At 44.4% G+C, this 20,485-nt stretch overlaps 1 protein-coding gene across 2 annotated transcripts in view; it reads left to right on the top strand.

Annotated features, from left to right (window-relative positions):
• The window catches only part of LOC144763312 (uncharacterized), a 340,332-nt gene that overhangs the window by 85,442 nt on the left and 234,405 nt on the right, over positions 1-20,485 (top strand). For both annotated transcript variants that reach the window (XM_078648791.1, XM_078648792.1), the window contains exon 5: positions 18,835-18,945. In XM_078648791.1, coding sequence (XP_078504917.1) covers positions 18,835-18,945 — 111 coding nt within the window. The remainder of the gene's footprint in view (positions 1-18,834; positions 18,946-20,485) is intronic.

Genomic DNA, 20,485 nt, shown 5'->3' on the forward strand with positions numbered 1-20,485 from the left:
TTGCGGCATCTGGGCTCTAGCCTAAGATGTTTAAAGCTAAAGCGCGGGTGCTGTGATTGTAACACAAGTAAAGAAATAGAAAATAAAGTTGTGCTGATTTGCATACGGCTTGGTCTGAACTGTGGTGCGAAGTGAGCTAAAAAACGATGATGGATTCAACCCAGATCTGTGACTGGGGGTGAGGGCCTGCTTGTGTGAATACAGCATGTCTCGAAGAGACCGCGCAAGTGCTGCCTAGGCAAGACCTAAAAAGAGTAAAAATCTTTTCTGACACTGAAAAATATGAAGAATACCACTCACAAGCAGTTATTGAAATGCCAAAAGAAAACAATGTAGAAAACAAAGTGAGATAATCTTAGAGTAAAAAGCTGTTTATTAATCGAGTAGTATTAACTTAGAAAGAGGAAAGTGGTTGGTACCATGCTTGCTATACAAAATTAAAAGAGGCCGTAGATCAGATTTCATAGAACGGTCAGGACAAAACCGGACAGAGCTGGAGACAGAAGATGGCATGTAGAAATAAGGAGCTGCACAATACTTTTCAGGTTCTTGGTAAGGAGACAAAGCTAGGCTATTGGACAAGACTTAGGAGAGTTATATGCATGGATCTAAGGAAGGTATTCTTAGATGAAGTTGCTGATTTAAAAGTGGAATGAAAGAGTCTATCGAGATCAGTTCTTTGTTCCATTGCTCAACCTAGTTCCACAAGTCAGTGTAATTCATTTAATTGTATAATCATGTTAAATACTTTCAAGTTCTCCAAACGTTTCACTCAGACATAGTCTTGATTACATATAAAATGTTTAGTCATCTTCCTGGCTTTCATTATAGTAAATGTTAACAGTTCCTTGTAGTCTGCCCATTGAATTCTGGTCAGTGCAGCTTGGTTTCATTCTGTTTTTAGATTAATTTAATTCAGCACAGTTCACTTTAAGCATTTCCCCCAAATCTTCTTATGTTTGTGATACTTGAAGGGTTGCTGGTTGTTGGGACTGGTAGTCTTCTGAATAGCTCTGGAGAGCGTGCTTCCCTGCCCTATTTTGATCTCCAGGCACGTTGCTTGAAAGTATTGTAGGTCTTTTGAATCTCTACTTCAGTGATCATGAAAATTATGCATGTCCACTGAGAGCCTTCCTCTCTAAATGGATTGAGACTCTGGAACCCCTGGCTGCCATGGTGCCCCAGGAACCCAGGCTTCACATTGATAGCAGCGGTTGGATCACTAGACTTCAAACTCGGTGTACACTGATACCAGCTAAAAAGTAAAGGAGATATCCATTAGATATATGTAAAATTGCAGATAACATTGGAAAGGAATCTGAAATGCAGGACCTGTCTGTAGATTAAATAAAGCAAATGTGTTCTGGCAAGGGTTGGAGGGTCCTGAGGTTTAAGGACAGGGAATACTTAGTTTTCCGCATAGGAACATACTTGGAGGCAGAGGCCATTGCAGCGAAGAGTGAGGAGGAGGTGGAAAACTTACAGGAGAGCACTAAAGTCACCTACCTTCAAAGTCCTATAGTTCATACTTCCCGTATACCTGCACCTTGGATTTCCCCTACGCCTTCCCCTAGAATTTTTACACCCCCTATCTCTAGAGTTAATTTTTCCCCTGCCCTTGGATTCACCTCCATTGGAGGGACTTACCCAGCAGAGGCCCTGAAACTCCAGCTGAAACCACAGGCTTTAGAAGAGGATAAGGTAAGGGAATTTGAGAGAGAGAAGCTGAGGATGGCCCACCAGGCAGATGAGGAATAGCAAAGAGACAGACTTGAAAAGTGGGTTTGGAAGAAGAAAGGGAGCGGCAGGAGAAGGATGAGAGATAGGGAATTGGAGAAAGAGCAGATAGCCCTGGAGAAAGTGAAGCTCGGGTTGACAGGAGGGAAAGGGGTCAGCTCTGGTGATAGTGAGCCCCCCTCCAAGTCCAAGGAAAACCCCCCAAAGTACCAAAAGAATTTATACAATTGTATATCCCAGTCATGGATAATTTTGGCTGGATCCGTATTTTTGAACTCGCTTGTGCGGCTCGATGTCTAAACGATTAATCCAGGGCAAAATTTCTACTGATTCACCTTCCTCAGGAAGGAACTGAGGTCATTGAAAGGATGCCTGAGGAGGACACTCTGACCTATGAGTGTATGAAGGATGCTCTGATTAGATGGTTTGGGTTAAAGCCAGCCCAGTACTTACAGAGGTTCCATGAGAACAAGAAGGCGGATGGCATTTCGTTTGAGAATTGGATCCATAACATAGTGCATGACTGGAATGAGTGGGTGAGAGGGATGTAAGCGAGTGTTTGCCAGTATCTGACTCAGGTAATAATAGCAGAGCATCTCAGGGAAGAGTGCTCGGACCCTCTCAGACACTATTTGTCTGACCTTACTGAGAGGGATCCAGAAAAAGTTGCAGTGTCGGCTGGCAAGTCGTTTGCCAACAGAGTGAACAAGGGGCAGGAGCACTACAGTTCCAAGCCCAAGAGAGAGAAGAACTCCTAGCAGCCTGGCCCTATACCACAGGAGAAGGGCCAGAATGGTTCCAAAGTTCTCAGCAAGTCAAAAGTCCAAGGGGAACAGGTCCCTAGTACGCACCAGAAGGGGAGTGGACAGACGTTTACTTTCACTCTCAAGGCAGAGAAATGCTTTGGGTATAACTAAGAGGGGCACATAAAGACAGACTGCCAAGTGAAGAATGTAGTGCTAGTGGTGCCCATGCTTGCAAGTGTACTTTCACTGGGGCCAGACATAAAGGTAGGCTCAATTGAATTTAACTTAGTCATCTGGGATATCTTGAACCTAGACCCAAAGGCTCGTAAGCATATTCACCAAAATTCGAGGAGGGTATATGAGTGTGGCAGGTATCAATGGGAGGTAGGTTCCTGCCATAAGGGATACTGGTGCCCACAGAACTATGAATGAGCAAAAATATCAAATACCTGAGGAGATCATCTCTGGTTCCAAGGGTAATGGTCTGGTTGCTTGCGGGGATGACATGGAGTACTCTCTTGCCAGAGTGGAGGTAGAGGTGAATGGTAAAAAGCTTTTTTCGATGTGGAGGTGCAATAGAAGCTGGATGCTTTCTTGGGAGTGATCTTGTTGAACCTGGGCTAGTACCAGAGCCAGAGGCCTATATGGCCTAGACTTCATCAGCTATACTCACCAACGCACGTCCTGTAAACCAGCTTCCTAGTGAAGAGTAGACGTCTCTAGAGGGAGAGAGGCCATAGGGGAGTAGACCAGAACCAAGGTCAGGCTCTGAGAAGGCACCTGTCCTTGTGTTGATACCTCTTGTTCCAGTTGGAGAGGAGGGCGAACATCCAGAGACATATATGGTGTTGGATTCTGAGTTCCTGCCAAACTGCAAGAGCTGTTTGTGGGAGAAGAACAGTCCTGGTAGGAGTTTTGTAAGGCACAGACTGAGTGTCCTACACTTGTGGTGAAGTGAGCTACAGAACGATGATGGATTCAACCCAGATCTTTGACTGGGGATAAGTGTCTGAAAAGTTTCAGAGCTCCATCCACCATCTCCTTGTGTTTGCTTTGTTCTTCCTAAGTTGGCAGGGTATGCCCAGACATGGGTCTCTTGCTCACTTTGCCACTGGATTCATGCAAGCCTAGCTGATAAGGACTGTTGGACCGAAACTGGTCCCAGGATGCTTGTTTCCGGTCCAAGGAAAACATGGCTTGGCAGTTCGTGCTGGACGGTTCCCATGAGGCACAGGGTAAAGACTGATTTTCATATAGCTGTGTCTGAACTGGGGTGGCAAAGTGAGCTAAAGAATGATGATGGATTCAACCCGGATCTGTGACTGGGGGTGAGTGTCTGAAAAGTTTCAGCGATCCGTCCATCATCTCCTTGTGTTAGCTTTGTTCGTCCTAAGTTGGCAAGGTATGCCCAGACGTGGGTCCCTTGCTCACTTTGCCACTGGATTCAAGCTAGCCTGGCTGATGAGGGCTGTTAGCCCGAAACCGGTGCCAGGATGCTTGTTTCCGGTCCAGGAAAGACGAGGCTTGGCAGTTCGGACTGGACTGTTCCCATGAGGCACAGGGTCAAGATTGATTTGCCTATAGCTGTGTCTGAACTGGGGTGGCGCAGTGAGCTAAAGAACGATGATGGATTCAACCCAGATCTGTGACTGGGGGTGAGTGTCTGAAAGTTTCAGCTCTCCATCCATCATCTCCTTGTGTTTGCTTTGTTCGCCCTAAGTTGGCACGGTATGCCCAGACGTGGGTCCCTTGCTCACTTTGCCACTGGATTCAAGGTAACCTGACTGATGAGGGCTGTTTAGCCCGAAACCGGTCCCAGGATGCTTGTTTCCGGTCCAGGGAAGACATGGCTTGGCAGTTCGGACTGGACTGTTCCCATGAGGCACAGGGCAAGACTGATTTGCATATAGCTGTGTCTGAACTGGGGTGGCGAAGTGAGCTAAAGAACGATGATGGATTCAACCCAGATCTGTGACTGGGGGATCTGTGACTGGGGGTGAGTGTCTGAAAAGTTTCAGCACTCTGTACATCATCTCCTTTTGTTTGTCCTGCTGAAGTTTGACCAGGTCTGTACTGGAGTAGTTGGAAAGCACAAGGTGGCTTGGGAAAATGGACTTCTGTACAGTGAGCCCGCTGACTCTGAACCAGGAGCCGGCAAAACGCTGGTGGTTCCTTAAAGTGCATAGGAATTTCCTGTTACAGTTAGCCCATGAAGTACACCTTGGGGAGGGGGGTCATCTGGGCATCAAAAAGACAGGTTAGCACATCTGTTCTACTGGCAAGGAATTGGTCAGGATGTGGAGAGATTTTGCCAAACCTGCCTGGCCTGTCAGACCAGTGGCAAATCTGTTGGGCAGACCAAGGCACCTTCGATGCCCCTTCCTGTGGTGGGTAGTGCCCTTTGAGCTTGTGGGGATTGGCATAGTTAATCCCTTTGATCCTCCATCATCCCCAGTTAACAAGTACATACTTCTCATGGTTGATTATTCCACCAGGTATCCTAAGGCAGTGACCTTGAGTAGCGTTACTGTCAAGGTTGTAGCTAGGGCTCTCCTAGGGATCTTTTCCAACGTTGGATTCCCACAGGCTGTGGTTTTGGACAGAGGAATGGACAACATCTCCTCTTATATTAAGGCAATATGGGAAGACGTAGGTGTAACTTACCATTTCTCCACCACGTTCCACCCCAAAAATAATGGATTGGTGGAGCGCTTCAGTAAGACTCTAAAGAGTGTGATGGGGACTCTCTGATTCCCTCAAGAGAAAGTGGTACCTCCTCTTGCCATGTCTTTTGTTTGCTTACAGGGAGATATCACAGAAAGGAGAACGGCTCAGTCCCTTTGAACTTCTTTTTGGGGATCCTGTCCAAGATCTCCTGACTTTGGTCAAAGAGGGTTTGGAGGACAACCCTATGTCCCCTAAATATGATATGGCGGACTATTTGTTGGCCTTCCAGAGGCTGATGTCCCAGTTCACGAATGAAGCAAAGGACAATCCTTAAGCCATCCAGGAGATGATGAAGGAGTGGCTATGCTGACTGCGTATCAGGAGGGCCAAGAAATTTGGGACCTGATGCCAATCCGTCCAAGGGCCCTGGAGGACAAGTGGTGTGGCCCTTACAAAGATGTCAGGAAGATTTCTGATGTAAACCATTTAGTTATACACAAGTGGTGCATGGAAGCCACGGAGGGTGTTCAATGTTAATTGGTTGAAGTGGTGTCTTTGCAGGGATTACACGGTTTCCATATTTGCAATGGCTGAAGAAGTAGAGAAGGAGAGTCAACCGCTCCTTGACTTATTGCAAAGTGATCAAAAAGATAGTCCAGGTGAGAGAATTAAGCTCTCCTCTGAACTGACACCTAAACAGCAAATGGAGTGTAAAGAATTGCTAGGGTGATTTTCTGATCTTTTCTTGCTTGCTCCAGGGCTGAACCCTGTCTTTGTCCATGACATAGACACTGAAGACACTCTGCCTGTTAACAGAAAAACATATAGAATGTCAGACTGGGTCCATGAGCGCATCAAGACTGAAGTGGCCAAGAAGCGAGACCTGGGTGTTATTGAGCCTTCTCGTAGTCCTTGGGCCAGCCTAGTGATGCTCGAGCCTAAGCAAGGGTCATTTGACCTGCGCGTCTATGTAGACCATCATGGCCTAAATACTGTGACAAAAACTGATATCCACCAGCTCTTCAGCTCGTCTCGGGGTTAGGATGGTTAAATTGGGTGCAGCAAAGTACCTTAGTGCTTTTGATATGACATGGGGCTACTGGCAAATTGTCTTAAGCCCTGCATTCATAACCCCAGAGGGCCTTGACCCTTTAAGGGTATGCCTTTTGGACTGAAGAATGCTCCTGCTACTTTCTAGCGCCAGATCAACCAAGCGTTGTCTGGCTTGAAAGAGGTCCAACTGGTTTACCTGGATGACATTGCTGTATTCAGCAACTCAAGGAAGGACCACACGCAGCACCTGGAGCAGGTGCTGAGGAGGATGCAGGGGACCAAACATACCATCAAGGCAATCAAGTGCCAAGTCAGTCAGTTCGCTGTTGTTTATCTTGGACATCTGCTGGGGGACGATGGGAAGATTCAACCCCTGGAGGCTAATGTCCAGGTGGTGCTCGGCTAAGAGGTTCGTTCTACCTAGACCCAGGGCCATTTTGGGCCTTACTGGCTTCTGTCAGAACTTTGTGGCAAACTATGGGACCATCGTTGCCTTTTTGATAGCTCTGACCTATAAGAAACAGCCCAGGAAGGTGATCTGGACTAAAGAGTGTCAGAAGGCATTTGATGACTTGGAGGCAGCACTATGCAAAGCACCTGTGTTGAAGACCCCTCATTACAGTCAGAACTTCATTATGCAGACATATGCTTGAGATTAGAGATTTGGAGCCGTTCCTGCACAGCTCAATGAGAAGGAAAGGGCATTGAGCGGTCTTTATCAGCTGCAGACTACTCCCCAGGGAGCAGAACTGGTCTCCTATTGAAAAACAGCATTTTTTTCATAGTGTGGGCCCCTTCAGAGATTCAGGATTGGATTGTCTTGCTCCTATCATTCCTGAGGTTTGAACTTGAGACGGTGTCTCTGTGACAAATTACTGGTAAAAGGAATTTGCCAGTCTGATGGAAGAAGCTGGGCTGAAGCTTTTTAAAGCGGCATCGGAACAGAGAATATAGTGCTTGAGTCCTATGGAGGCTTTTTGGTTCTTTGGAACACAAGGAGACTTCAGACAGCTGCTCAAGATAAGGAAACGTGCTGTGCCTCAACATCGAGGGAGATGCAGGAAGCTCTATGTTGCCATTGAAGGTGAAACAGATTTGCCCCTGACTCCTCCCTTGTGCGGTGGATGCTTCCAAGTACTATCTGTAGCTGAGGGAAGAGTGTCCTGTTGAAGAACATACCATCTGTACCATTGGTCCCTTCCCCAATACTTGCATACTCTCCAGATTTGTCTTTGCTTGTCCTGCACTGGTAGCAAGTAGCACTATCCCTGAAGTTGCCCTGCTATTAGGAAATCTAGACTGTGACCCGTGGGCTCTGTGGTAAAGGCCCCATCTTGTTTTTCTTATCTGAGGCCATCAGGACGGACTGGCATCCTGGCTAGCCACTACACTAATACTGCTAGCCCAGTGGCTACTGAACTAGTAGGACTATAGTAACTGCACGAAGACACCAGACATCCCTACCCAGACCCCTTACCCCACCAGAGCAGTGTCCTCGCCAAGGAAGGGTGGGCACTTCTGTTGCCTTGGGTGGTGGGACAGCAACTACTGAAACTCTGTGTACAAGTATTGGTACCATTGCTCTAGGTTTGAAGAGTAACTCTGTGCAACGGGATCTGTTTAATGCAATGTTGTCTGTGTTTTTATAGTGCTTAGTGTTTGGGCACTATTACTGTTTGAGGTCAGAACAATGGGCCTAAGGAATGTAGAGACTTTTGGTTTTCACTGTGTATCTTAGTTTTATGTATTGTATATTTTTCTTGTGTGTATTAAAGTATAAAGTAGAGCACTGACTGGTCATTAATCTTATTAGCTGGTATTACGATGTAAACTGTTTCTGAATTTCTAACCCACCTCACCTCCTTGAGTAAGCCTTGGACTTCTCTCTCTCGCTACCCTGAGAGAGAGTGATGTGCTGGAGAGGAGTGTTTGATCATCCAGTTAGGGGTCCAGTAGTACTATGGCCCCAGGACACCAGCGGTGAAGAGCTCCAATCGATGCAACTGGAGCCCAGTAACCCCTGACTACTTTGGTGCCCGAGGAACCTGATCATCACACTAGCTGTATAGATTAGTTACTACTTATAGTCCAAGTGACAATGTAGATTCTTTGCATGAGATTTCTGGATTAAAAACCTCCGGGTAGAACCCTACTGCTCAAATTGTATTGGTATTGCTCAGCACGCTATAAACAAGATTAGATTAGAGAATTGAATCTATAAACAATAGATGGTGTTCACATTTTTAATGGTATAATTTCAAAGTGCCAGCTTCTTATATTTACATAGTTCAGCTTACACTTGTTTCACTCAGGCAGTTTTGCATCTGAGCTTTCTCAAGGGTCAAAGATAGTGACTGGGGCGTAACAAACACCCCAGCAGCATGGGGGGCCCAGTCTTCAGTAGTTGAAGAGGGCCCCCTCAGCTCTTCGGGAGAGAGCTGTGAGAGAGAGGTGTGTGCTCAAAAGCAGCAGCAGTGTGCAGCCTGCTCTGAGCTCCTTATGCTGACCCAGGACTGAAGAGAAACAAAGTAACAACTTACATTGTTTCTCTTCAGTTAGAGCCACCAGCCGAGCCCGGAAAGAGGATGGGGGTGGGGACCCCAGAGAGCGCATTTAGGCAGGGTACTGCTCCTCTGAGGCAGCACAGAGCTGACTTGGGCCAAAGAAAATTTGCAGCTCCAGAAACGGGATCTGCTGGGAGGTATTGGAAGCAGGGGCATAACAAAGGCCCACATAGTCCCTGCGGTGCGTGTGGCCCCCCCAGAGATAGCATTCTCCAAACGCAGGGGTCTCCAACTGGTGGATTGCGAGCTGCTGGTAGCTCTGCCAGAGCAGAAGGTAAGCCTAGCATAGGGAGCCCGGTGCTAGCCGGTGCTAGACAGATCAGCTCCACACCCATAGTGAGCCCCTGCCCTGATAGTTGTTTGGGCGAGGCGGCTAATTTATCTTCTGTAAGCATCAGCGTCATTGGGGCCAATTATTTATGTTCTTCATTAATGTTACTTTTGCCAGGGCTACAAAAAGTTTTTTTTCTCCCTCAAACCCCCACCTGCCACACCTGTCCCTCCCTCGTCCTTCTTCCACTTATTGTTGGAACAACTCGTTCTCTCTCTTCCCCCCCCCCCCTCTCGCTCACACTGTGGAAAAGTAATTGTTCTGCCCGGTTTGTGTAAGAGAAGCCAAGCAGAGGTGAGAGACTCCGTACCGGTGCAGCTGCTGGCTCCTCTCAAGGCCTGCCTATAATTTATAGCCATCCTGTTCCCACCTGGAAGCGAGGAGCTGGCGATAGCACCTATGGCAGAGGCCCGTGTATCCTGCTGGTGGCTGTGGTGTTAGCTGAAGCCTGCGAGGCCGCGGAGGCTGAGGGCTCATTTAGCTGCTGTAAGCATCAGCTGAATTGGGGCCAAATCATGCTTGCCAAGGCTTCAAAAAGTGTTTTCTCCTCCAACCTTACCTGCCACTACTGACCCTCCCTCACCCTTGTTCCACTTATTGTTGGGACAAATCGCCCTCTTCCCTCCTCCCGCCCGCACTGTGGAGAAGGCATCACTCTGCCCGGTCTGCATGAGAGGGGCCGAGCAGAGGTGAGATGCACCGCGCCCGGTGCAGCTGCTGGCTCCTTATAGGGCCTGGGAGTAATTCAGAGCAATCCTGTGCCCCCCCTGTAAGTAAGGAGCTGGTGATAGGACTTATGGCAAAGGCCAGTGCATCTTGCTGGTGGCTTTGATGTTTGGTGCGGCCTGCGGGCTGGGGAGGCTAAGGAGGTGGATGAGAAGACCGCTACTGGGCTGAGAAGAAAGATTCAGAGGGACACCAGCCCCTACTTAAATGCAGGCCTGTGGCTTGGCAGCCCCTGAGGCCTAGTAGCTTTTAGCCAGGAGAGGTGGTCCGCAGTGAACCAAGTAACCAGCACCCCTAAGGTACACGAAGACCTGAGCCTCTCAGGCAGTGTGAAACGCCAGTAAAGAACCACAGACACGGGCTCAGCAGGGTGTGAAAAAGGCTGATTCTATTTTGTAACGCTTGTAAGCAGCTTTACAAGTTTACGTAAACTTGAGCCAGTAGACTTAGCTTCTTGCGTCTGGCTTTTGCAGCTCGGTAGTTCCACCAGCAGTACTGGAAATGCAGAAATTATTAGCTGGGTCTCACTTACCATCAAAGAAAGCCCTTGCAACTTGTGTAACACCCAGCTCAGCCCTTTCGCAGCCCAAGGAGGCGCAATGGTGATGAAGGTCTCACACATTACCAAGAGCAACAATATTGCTTCTTATCTACCTCAAGTGCATATAAGCACCTTTGACTTCTTCCTTCATGATCATACTCACACTGTGGGGAGGTGGATCCATTTTTTCCCTACCTGTCTGAAAGGCAATTACATGTTGCAGAAATTTTTCAAAGGTTACACTCTATTCTTCACATTCTGTCACCAGTGCCCTCCAACCTTCAAAATGCCCCACCTGCGTTCATACTGTATTTACGCCATGCCACCTTTCTTCTGCAGGAGCGTCAATCCTTTTTGGCAAACGGAGCCATAGAGGGGGTCACAGAGATGGAAAAAGGCAAGGGCTGTTACTGCTACTCCTACTATTTGTTGGACCCCAAAAAGGGTGTAGCGCTTCATCTTCTTAACGCCTTCTTATTTGAGAAAAGATTAAAAATGTTGACTTTAACCCAGATCCTCTCTGCCATGTATCTGGGCGATTGACTGGAGTCTTTGGAATTGCAGGACACCTACATTCATGTGCGAGTCATGCAGTCTCACAGACGCTACGTTCGGTTCATGGGGTTTTGGAAGCATTTGCAGTACATAGTTATGTCATTACACCTCACCTTTGCCCTTTGGGTGCCTGCAAATCTGATGAGTGTTACAGTGCTCCATTTTTGCAGACCTCCAAATAGGTCACCCAGCAGGGTGTGAGGTACTAGTAAGGTATCACAGGCCCTGAACACTGCAGTGTCAACCATTTATAGGAAACCACATGCCTGAGCACTTCTGGAAGCCAAAATAAGCAATCAGATAAGCCAATAGAGTCATGTAAATGTATTAACTAGAACACATTTAAAAGTGCTTTCTGTTTATATTTGCTGTTTGAAATATGTACAAAGGGCTCACTAAAAATACCGGCTTTAGGTGATCTTACTTTATTTTTGTACCCTACTTGGACATTAAAATACAGGTGGCAAACCGGTCAAGTGGCAATGCTAAGTGAAAACAATGCCAAATATATACAAAACATAAACGTATGAGCTTATTAGGCTTATAGTCAGTGAAGCTGGGTGTGGTAGGTTTCTCTGAAAATTGTGCGAGTTACAAAGCTTTAGTAGTTCACAACAATTTGCTCTGATCAGAAGTAGCTTTCACTACAGAAAAGGTTGGAGACCCCTGCTCCAAAGTGTACTGCTCATCTGAAAAGGGCCGAGGCAGCACAGAGCTGACTGGGGCAGGAAAAGGTTTGCAGCTCCTGGAACATGATTTTGCTTGGACTCATTGGAAGGTAAACAAGCATTTGCAATGCAATTGGTCTCACATTTGTGAGAGTTAGAGCTATTGATGTTGTAAAGGACTATGGGGAAAATGCATCATTGCAAATTGCAGTCACAAAAGGGGAGATTAGCAGAATCTGCCCCTTTGCGTCCGCAATTTTTGCATTTGGGATGCATCATCCCAAATCCAAAAATCGCTATTTAAGTAATCGCTAAATTTGAGATTACTTAAATTGCAATTGCAATTAGGGAATCGCAAATTGCGATTCCCTAAATGCTATGCAACAAAAAAAATTGTGATTTCTCATTTAAGAAATGCAAATTACCATCAACTCAAAGTTGATGGTAATTTGCGATTACTTCAAAAAATGCCCAAAAGTGCATTTTTCAAAGTACTATGTTGTACACATACATGCCTTTGGGGCATTTGTGTGTGCAACATGTTTTTACATTTTAATTTCAGGGGTGCATCACGGTGTCCTTTTGGCACACTTGTACCCTTGAAATTGCATGCACAATTTGCGACTACCTATTTGGTACTCGCATATTGTGCATGCAATTCCCATTGATTCCTATGGGCCTCTAGGCCCATAGCAATGAATTGGAAGCAATTCCTTATTTGCGATTCGCAATTTGTGAGTCACAAATGAGGAATGTGTAGGAATCTCAAATTTCTTTTGCGATTCCTACATGCATAGGGAATTGCGATTTCTAAATGGCGATTTCTTAAAAATCACAATTTAGGAATCGCATTTCCTAACTTTGGTGCATGTGGCTCAATGTATTTTACTTATGCATTTTCTGTTTGGAGTGGAGTGAATGTGTCTGGTGCCAAGTGGACATATGTGGTTTGGATTGGAATTGTTTGTTGTGGAATTGGATCTGTGTAGTGAAATAATGTGGCATAGTGTGCAGTGTAATTATGTGGAAAGAAATTATGTGGTATTGAGTGTACTGGAATTATGTGGAGTTGGATTGTGTGTCATGGAGTGGGATCGTGTGTCTTGGAGTGAGATTATCTGGAATGGTATTTTGTGTTGTGGAGTGGTATGTAGTGGAGTATACTTATGTGGTGTGATGTTAAATATTGTAGCATGATGTGGAATGTTGTGGTGTAGATTGGAGCTATGTGGTGTGGTGTTGGTTTCAATTATGCAGTTTGTTGTTGAATTATGTGGTGTGGAATGGAAATGGGTAGAGTTGAATTGTGTGACGTGGAAGTGTGCGCTGTTGAGTGAAAATTATGTTGAGTGGCATTATGAGGCATGGTGTGAAGTGTAGTTATGTGGAATGTTGCTACGTGGCATAGATTGGATTTATGTGGAGTGTACTTATGCAATATGGAGTAGAGAATAATTATGTGGAGGTTAATTATGTGGTGCTGAGTGGTATTATGTGGAGTGTAATTATGTGTTTTGGAGTTGAGTGTAAATATGTTGTGTGAAGTATAATTATATAGGTTGAAGTGTAATTATGTGTGGTTAAATTGTGTTGTGTGGAGTGTAATTATGTGATTTGGAGTGGTATTAAGTTGTGTGGAATGTTATTATGTGATGTGGAATTATGTGGTATGGAGTGAATTAGAAATATGTGTTTTTTAATTTTTAAGATTATAATTATGTGGTATGGAATGTTGTAGGGTTAAATTAGTTATAGTTGAACTGTGCGGCATAGAATTTTGAGATGTTCAAATGTGCTGTGTGTGGTAGAATTAGGTGGCGTGGAATTGGGCAAGCTGTGCACGCTAAGGCTTTTATGTCATGGGGTATTAAGTTGACGGTTGTCTATTTTTCTTTGTAAAAATATTATGGTCTGTTTCTTTACCTTCCGGTACATTTCTGAACAATTTGTTAAGCTAAATTGTATTGTTGCATTGTGTGAGCATGCAGGGAAGAACGAGTGTCTGGCAGAGATGCAAAAAATCATCCTACGTCTCAGTATTAACTTTCGCAATTCTAAGCAGTAATTCCAGTCCTAGAATGAGTTACCCGTTTGCTTTACAACGACAGTAAATCAAGTAAGTGCTTTGCCAGCCTGTGTAAGTAGCAAAGGTTTTAAAGGGACTTTTTTTCGTGCAAGGTATTGCTTTTCCTAGTTTACGGAAGGGTTAAAAAACATCTCTAGATAATGATAGGGTTGACAGGATGGTGAGATAGCAGAATATTCATGCATGTGGATCTGGTGAGGACTGCGGGCAGCAAAAGCTTGATACGCTATTTGCATAAGAAAATACTATATATTTTTTTCATTATCCTCCATTAGTTATTAGTAAGAAAGGGGGAAGAGAAGCGTTCACCAACAGCATTCGGTTAGTCTTAGGGAGACAAAGAATGCTGTGGTCTGTGGTCGATGCCGCCCAGAAGGCATAGGTATATGTATAAGGAGCTGCCAATAAAAGGAAGTGGAAATGCGCTTTAGACGTTGTCGGTATTGATGGCTACTGTGCGGTTACAGATTTCGCTGGGCTGACAGTGGGTTGGGAAATGCTACGTTGTCACTATAGGTTTATTACATGAATAGCGCATACTCTCTGGTGTTTGTCCTTGGGGTACTTGCTGACTGGTACTACATATGCGATCAGGTTTGCCTTTGACAGGAGGTATGGTTTAGTGGGGTACATAGTGTAAATTGATGTTGGCGCGAGGAAACAACAATCGGGACCATTTAATATTATTGTGTGCATCATGCAGAGGATGAAAGTAGCAGGAACGGCTTTGACACAGTAGAGGCTCGCAGGAAGAACTGTTTTGGGGTGGTCAGTTGAAGAGATTGTTTAACATGTTTTGAACTACCACAGTGGCATTGGGGAGGGCAGCAGCTGAAAGGCTCTCTTAACTGGTAGGCAGTGGTTAGATGGGGACTGGCCATCAGTCTTTCTGTCGGTGGTGGACAGGGAAGCAGTGGGTGGCAGTCACAGGTTCGCAGTGACATCCTAGGGGTGGTTTTAAAGGTGGGCGGAAAAGCATAACTGCGGGTTTTGTAGGGGTGAGAGTAGTGTGTAATGGATGCGTTAGTAGCAGGCACAAAGGCAGTGGTCTGTGTTTGGAGGTGGTTAACTGAGCGGGCTTTGCTTGAAGGTGGGTCATCAAGTAGGAGGATGTGTTTGGTGGGCCAGCTAGAGGCACTGTTATGTAACTTTGCTGGTGGGTGCAGCAGCAGTATTTACTGATGTATGTAAATCACCCGATGAGAGGGCGGATGTGACCAATGGAGGAACCAGAATCCTTTTTTTTGGCTGGGGTGATCCCCTGCAGTATGACGGGTCACTGCCCTGAGAGCTCTTGACTGGCACGGAGAATGGGGGCCCCCCCCCTTGTGTTCTTTGCTGGGGGCCCCCTCAAGTTTCGTTACGCCACTGGTTAGTAAGTATTGAATAAACATGAGTAGAAAACCAGCACAATGATGCCCAAAGATCAGAAAGAGATAGAACACTGGTTTTTCTGTCATCTTACCATCACCAGGTACATGGCCTAAGCGAAACACTTGTTATTTTAAACTCTGTGCCACTGGACACCATTTGTGGTTTTCCTGCTACAAGCTATGTGTGTATTTTTGTCAGAAAGATCTGTGAAGAAATACTCTTTGCTGTGGTTCACCTGGGAACCTGTGGAGAGATTGTCAGAGGAGAAACTGTCACCTAATCTTTGGCACCTAATAGCTTTGTATCAATAACCATTTGTTTGGCATGACTTAATTCTCCACCAGTTTGAATTTTGGAATCTTACCTCTATTGAGACCTACACAGTAAGGGAGCCAGGAGACGCCACTGTGCAGTTGAAAACTTTAGTGGAACTACCTCCAAATTCGTAGCACACTTGCCGTGCTGTATTTCAATACAGCTCTTTGAATAACCTTGGGAGATGTTTGTCATCACTTTTTACTGAGTTTTTCCCCATCTGTTAGGTAAAAGGCAGAAGTGTTATTGAAGAAAGTTGCAAGTAGCTACCTTTTTTCTTCAGTATGTGTACATAGCATGATTTTGAATTAAATCTTTAACTGCTGTGGATGGCCCTCAGTGAAAACAGTCTTAGTACAGTATCTATATTTAATCTTACTCTGGCCAGTCTTACATTATGGCTACTATTGATGGTGTGCAACATTGTGAAATGTTGCTTCTTCAAACATCAGTAATTTGTGGGAAGAATGTTGCAATTTGTACAAAATTTCATAAAATTTGTGAAACAGTTTTTCAAACAACGGCAAGAGAAAACACCTGCAAAAACATTTGCAGGTGAAAATAGAATCTTCAAATTTACCTTTTGCATTAGTCAAATAGATGAAATATACATAACTGCTTTTGAAATTATTTTGCTAAAAATACAGTCCAAATAGTTGTTTTTTAGAAAGTAAAAACGTGTTCAATTCACCTGGTTTTTATTTGGACAAACTAAATCTTTATTCAATTTTTTTGAAGAACTCCATAATTTCCTGAAGTACAGCAATGTGAAGTTTACTAAATTGCTGTCAAGGAATTACAATTTTAGACAAAATGTTTGTTTATGTGTCTATTGAGATGAACAGCCTTAATATCTATTGAAACAAAAGGGTCAAATCGAGCACAATCCTAGCAGGCATATGTACATGAACAGACTAATAGGTCTCCTAGTTATTTCACAATATATGAAGATTCTCCAATAATGACAGCAGTTGAACATCACAAACAAACGGAAAAATTCAAATGATCATGTTCTTTATTTAGGAAATCCATGGGAGTAGACTTGCCAAGAAACAGCCGACACGTGTTTCGTCAGTACTGCAGATCAGTACTAAGACTTTTTCAAGGCTAAGCAAAACGAAATAGTAGCGTCGTATTTCAAATAGGAGCTTGTCCAGATAGAAAACGTTAAAAGTCAGGAAATATAGTCAAGAGGATTCAGGACGATCATATAACATCAAGAAGCAACAGTCCAAGAGTTTGAAGTCAGATCGTTCCGGGTAATAATTTTCTGGTCAATGCACCTAAGGTATTCTTAATACACCAACCGAAGGACTCCCCCACTCGGGTATCGTGGCTACATGAACTCAATATATATGTTATGAGTCATACAAAACCTGTAGTAGGTAAGCAGGGTGTACTTTGGATCGACTACTCTGTTCTGATGTCGCCAAAACTTGATTATTGAATATGTAACTTTATTCTTTCGTTGACAGCACACTGTTACCCATTACGAGGGGCCTTTGTTACTTGAGTTTATATACAAGTATGTCTTCACTGAATTGAACCTACAGAATTCTGCCCTCCCGACACTTGGGATTTTTCATCAGACATTTTGTATGACTCATAACATATATATTGAGTTCATGTAGCCACGATACCCGAGTGGGGGAGTCCTTCGGTTGGTGTATTAAGAATACCTTAGGTGCATTGACCAGAAAATTAGTACCCGGAACGATCTGACTTCAAACTCTTGGACTGTTGCTTCTTGATGTTATATGATCGTCCTGAATCCTCTTGACTATGGTTCCTGACTTTTAACGTTTTCTATCTGGACAAGCTCCTATTTGAAATACGACGCTACTATTTCGTTTTGCTTAGCCTTGAAAAAGTCTTAGTACTGATCTGCAGTACTGACGAAACACGTGTCGGCTGTTTCTTGTCAAGTCTACTCCCATGGATTTCCTAAATAAAGAACATGATCATTTGAATTTTTCCGTTTGTTTGTGATGTTCAACTGCTGTCATTATTGGAGAATCTTCATATATTGTGAAATAACTAGGAGACCTATTAGTCTGTTCATGTACATATGCCTGCTAGGATTGTGCTCGATTTGACCATTTTGTTTCAATTGTATTTTGCCAATCTCTGATTGTCATTAATCTCTCTTGGTAGTGGGGGACAGTGGTCTATGTAGCACTCCGTCTTTGAAACTGAAGATCTATTACTATTCCAGTACTTGTTACAATCTAACTATCAATAGTGTATGTGCTGTCTTTTCCTTTTGGATACACCACTACCGATTTTCTTTTTTAGCCTTAATATCTATGGTCACCCTTGGAGAGCTCTAGACTATTGTAAAGAACAATTAACTCTATGATGTCTGATATGCTGTTTTTATAATGCAGACTATGAACATATTTGGTAAGAGTGCCTCTAAGAATATTTCAGCAATTCAGACAGAAGGCTATTTATTTGTCTGCAATAGATAGAATTGTTGTTCTTGAACTGTTGGGTGTTTGTCTCCTATTGGTTGGCCATCACTGACTGTTTCTTTTCATATAGATCCAGAGTTCTTTTTGTGACTCTCCAGGGATTCTCCTGCTAGGATTCGGAATCTCACTTGTCTCATAGGGTTCATATCAACTTCTCAACGGTACCAGTATTCTGGTTGTACATTTACTGGTCCATATGAAGCAGGGACTTAACAAACGCTTCAACGAGTTTCTTGTCTAAGATCAGGAAATTTGTTAAAGCACTGTTCAGCCAAAAGGAAAATGCTGCGAGTGTTACATGCAATTTATTTTTGCCTTTTGTGGCTCTCTTGTGCCGCCCCCTTCCTTTTTGAGCTGTAATGATATCTTCCACCATCTCAAAGTCAGAGCACCATATCTATTGTCGGTCAAGATTTATATTGAAAGTATTATTCTGGATCCACATATGTTTCAATTTTTCATAAACATTGCATTACATTGTATTGTATCGGAACTGAAGAAGAAATCGAACCAGAGTAGGGATGCAGTAGCCAAGAATAACAATGTGGAAAAAATTTACCTTTTTCACTTTTTTGGTGCTTCCCCCACTTCCTATTTTGATTAGTTAATATGAAACGTCAAACTGTCTGTCTTCCAAAGAGATTGCATTCTGAAACATAAAGTGTAAATTAATGTTAATGCACATTGTTCGACTGAGGTATTACAAAACACTGGAAATATTGCATCACCACTGTTTGATCCAGATAAGTAACATGCACATAAAGCTGCCGTACAATTTTTTAAACTATTTGCTTCCTCCATCGATTGTAGCACCATCATGTCCGAGAAGGTAAAAATGCATGTGCTGCAAAATAGTAGTGTATTTTCATCACTGAGAGTATAAAGATCAACAGCTACTGTCAAATTTGCAAACATTTATGGCTTCAAATGGTATTTTGCAAAGCTTGAAAGTCTGCATTTCTTCCTCTTAAAGACACACTTTTAAATTATTTCACAGGATTTCGGTGCTCTAGTTCTGACACACGTTTGAGGAAAGAAGAGCCAGATTTCCTCGAACATCATGGTACTGAAGGTGAAGAATGCAGCCTCAGTCCAAGCCCCAGCTCAGGTAATATGCAAATTTACGTTCTCCCTTATATTTTTTAGATTGATTTGAGACGGGCTCCTTCTAAATGTGATTGCGGTGTAACTTCACCATTATATATATCTTCTATTGAGGACGAATTTGAATATGTGTCGGATTAATTTTTTTGTCTTTTATTTTTTGCAGTTTTATATTGTGCAAACCCAACCCACAGGGAATGCAGGGCTTTACATCAGCATCAGTTACATTATTTTTTAGGCACATTCACCTGAATAACTTATTAAAGCTTATCGTAATGAAGCACTTTATCTCAAGTATTAAATTGTTCTGGGCATTAAAAGGATAAATTATAGCGATTTCTGGAACATCCCGCAATTAAAAAATATTTCAATCTGACTGGTCGAGCAAGCTTTATCTCCTGTCAGACTTTCAGTACTGCAAACTCCAAAATAGGTTCGCAGACTGGAAGGTCTTTGATTTGGCTGGTTGCAACTTCAGAAAAATCTTGCACTGCCATTAGAGGACTAGTTCCCTCGTTGCTGAAAAAATAACGAAATTGGAGGCAGGGGGGATAATCCATCCATCCCCTGGCTCAGGTGTGGTGGTTGTAGGCCAAAAGGACCCCTCCCCCATGTGAAACATTAAAAAAAAAATGCAGATTTAGCTGCAAGGCTCTCAGACTCTCAGGCTTGGTTAGCGCTTCCCTCCCTATGACATTTGCAAATCAAGGTCAAGGGTCCAGCATAGGTCTACAAGCCAAAGATTGTATATAATGTGGGTAGGTCGCCAGTGATGAGTAAGCTGCCAAAGGTTGTGCACAGCGGGTGTTAGCCTCCCGTAGTTGGTTGCCACACTGGAGACTTGGTGGGTGTGCGGCGAGCTAGTCCTGAAGCATTGGGGACCGAGAGGGACCCCGTAGACTAAAGGCAGTACTGGTGGACCACCCGGGCCTTGAGCTGCGTGGGCGAGGGCTTGGATGCCTGAGTGGCACCCTAGAGCAGGCCAGCCGAGCCACAGATCAAAACCCTGTGGAGAGGAGTGACCCCGGAGGGCCAGACCCTGCCGCAGACCACTGGAGGTGGTAAGGGGCGAGGGAGAGGCAAAAGGGAGCTGGTGCTGGCGAGAGACCCTGATCCCCAGACTTGAGAAGAGTGGCGATGGCCGGGGTAAGCAGGAACGACACAGCAGCCCTACAGCAAATAGGCTGTCGTGCTTGGGCACCTGCTCACAGCTCCCCACATTAGTTGTCACCATGGGTGCATGCGCAGGAAAGACAGCCCCTCAGCCCCACCATGTACTGGGGAAACATCTGTGGAAAAGTAAATTTTACCATGTCATATGTGCCTACGTGTTCCCCATGTTATGTCATATGTGCATGATCGATATGCATGTATCCCCTTTCTGATCGATTAAAGACGCAATTACAGTTGTGTCCATCTCTAGTATGCCAGTTTCCAGTCCTCGTGAAAACAACGAATATTAGGCCTATGTAAACCTACGTTGCCACGTTTTACAGTGTGCACGTTAATTCATTGAATTGTCCCCGTTTCTAGGCCTCAAAAGG

The sequence above is a fragment of the Lissotriton helveticus genome, chromosome 6, assembly GCF_964261635.1.
Source record: "Lissotriton helveticus chromosome 6, aLisHel1.1, whole genome shotgun sequence".
NCBI lineage: Eukaryota > Metazoa > Chordata > Amphibia > Caudata > Salamandridae > Lissotriton > Lissotriton helveticus.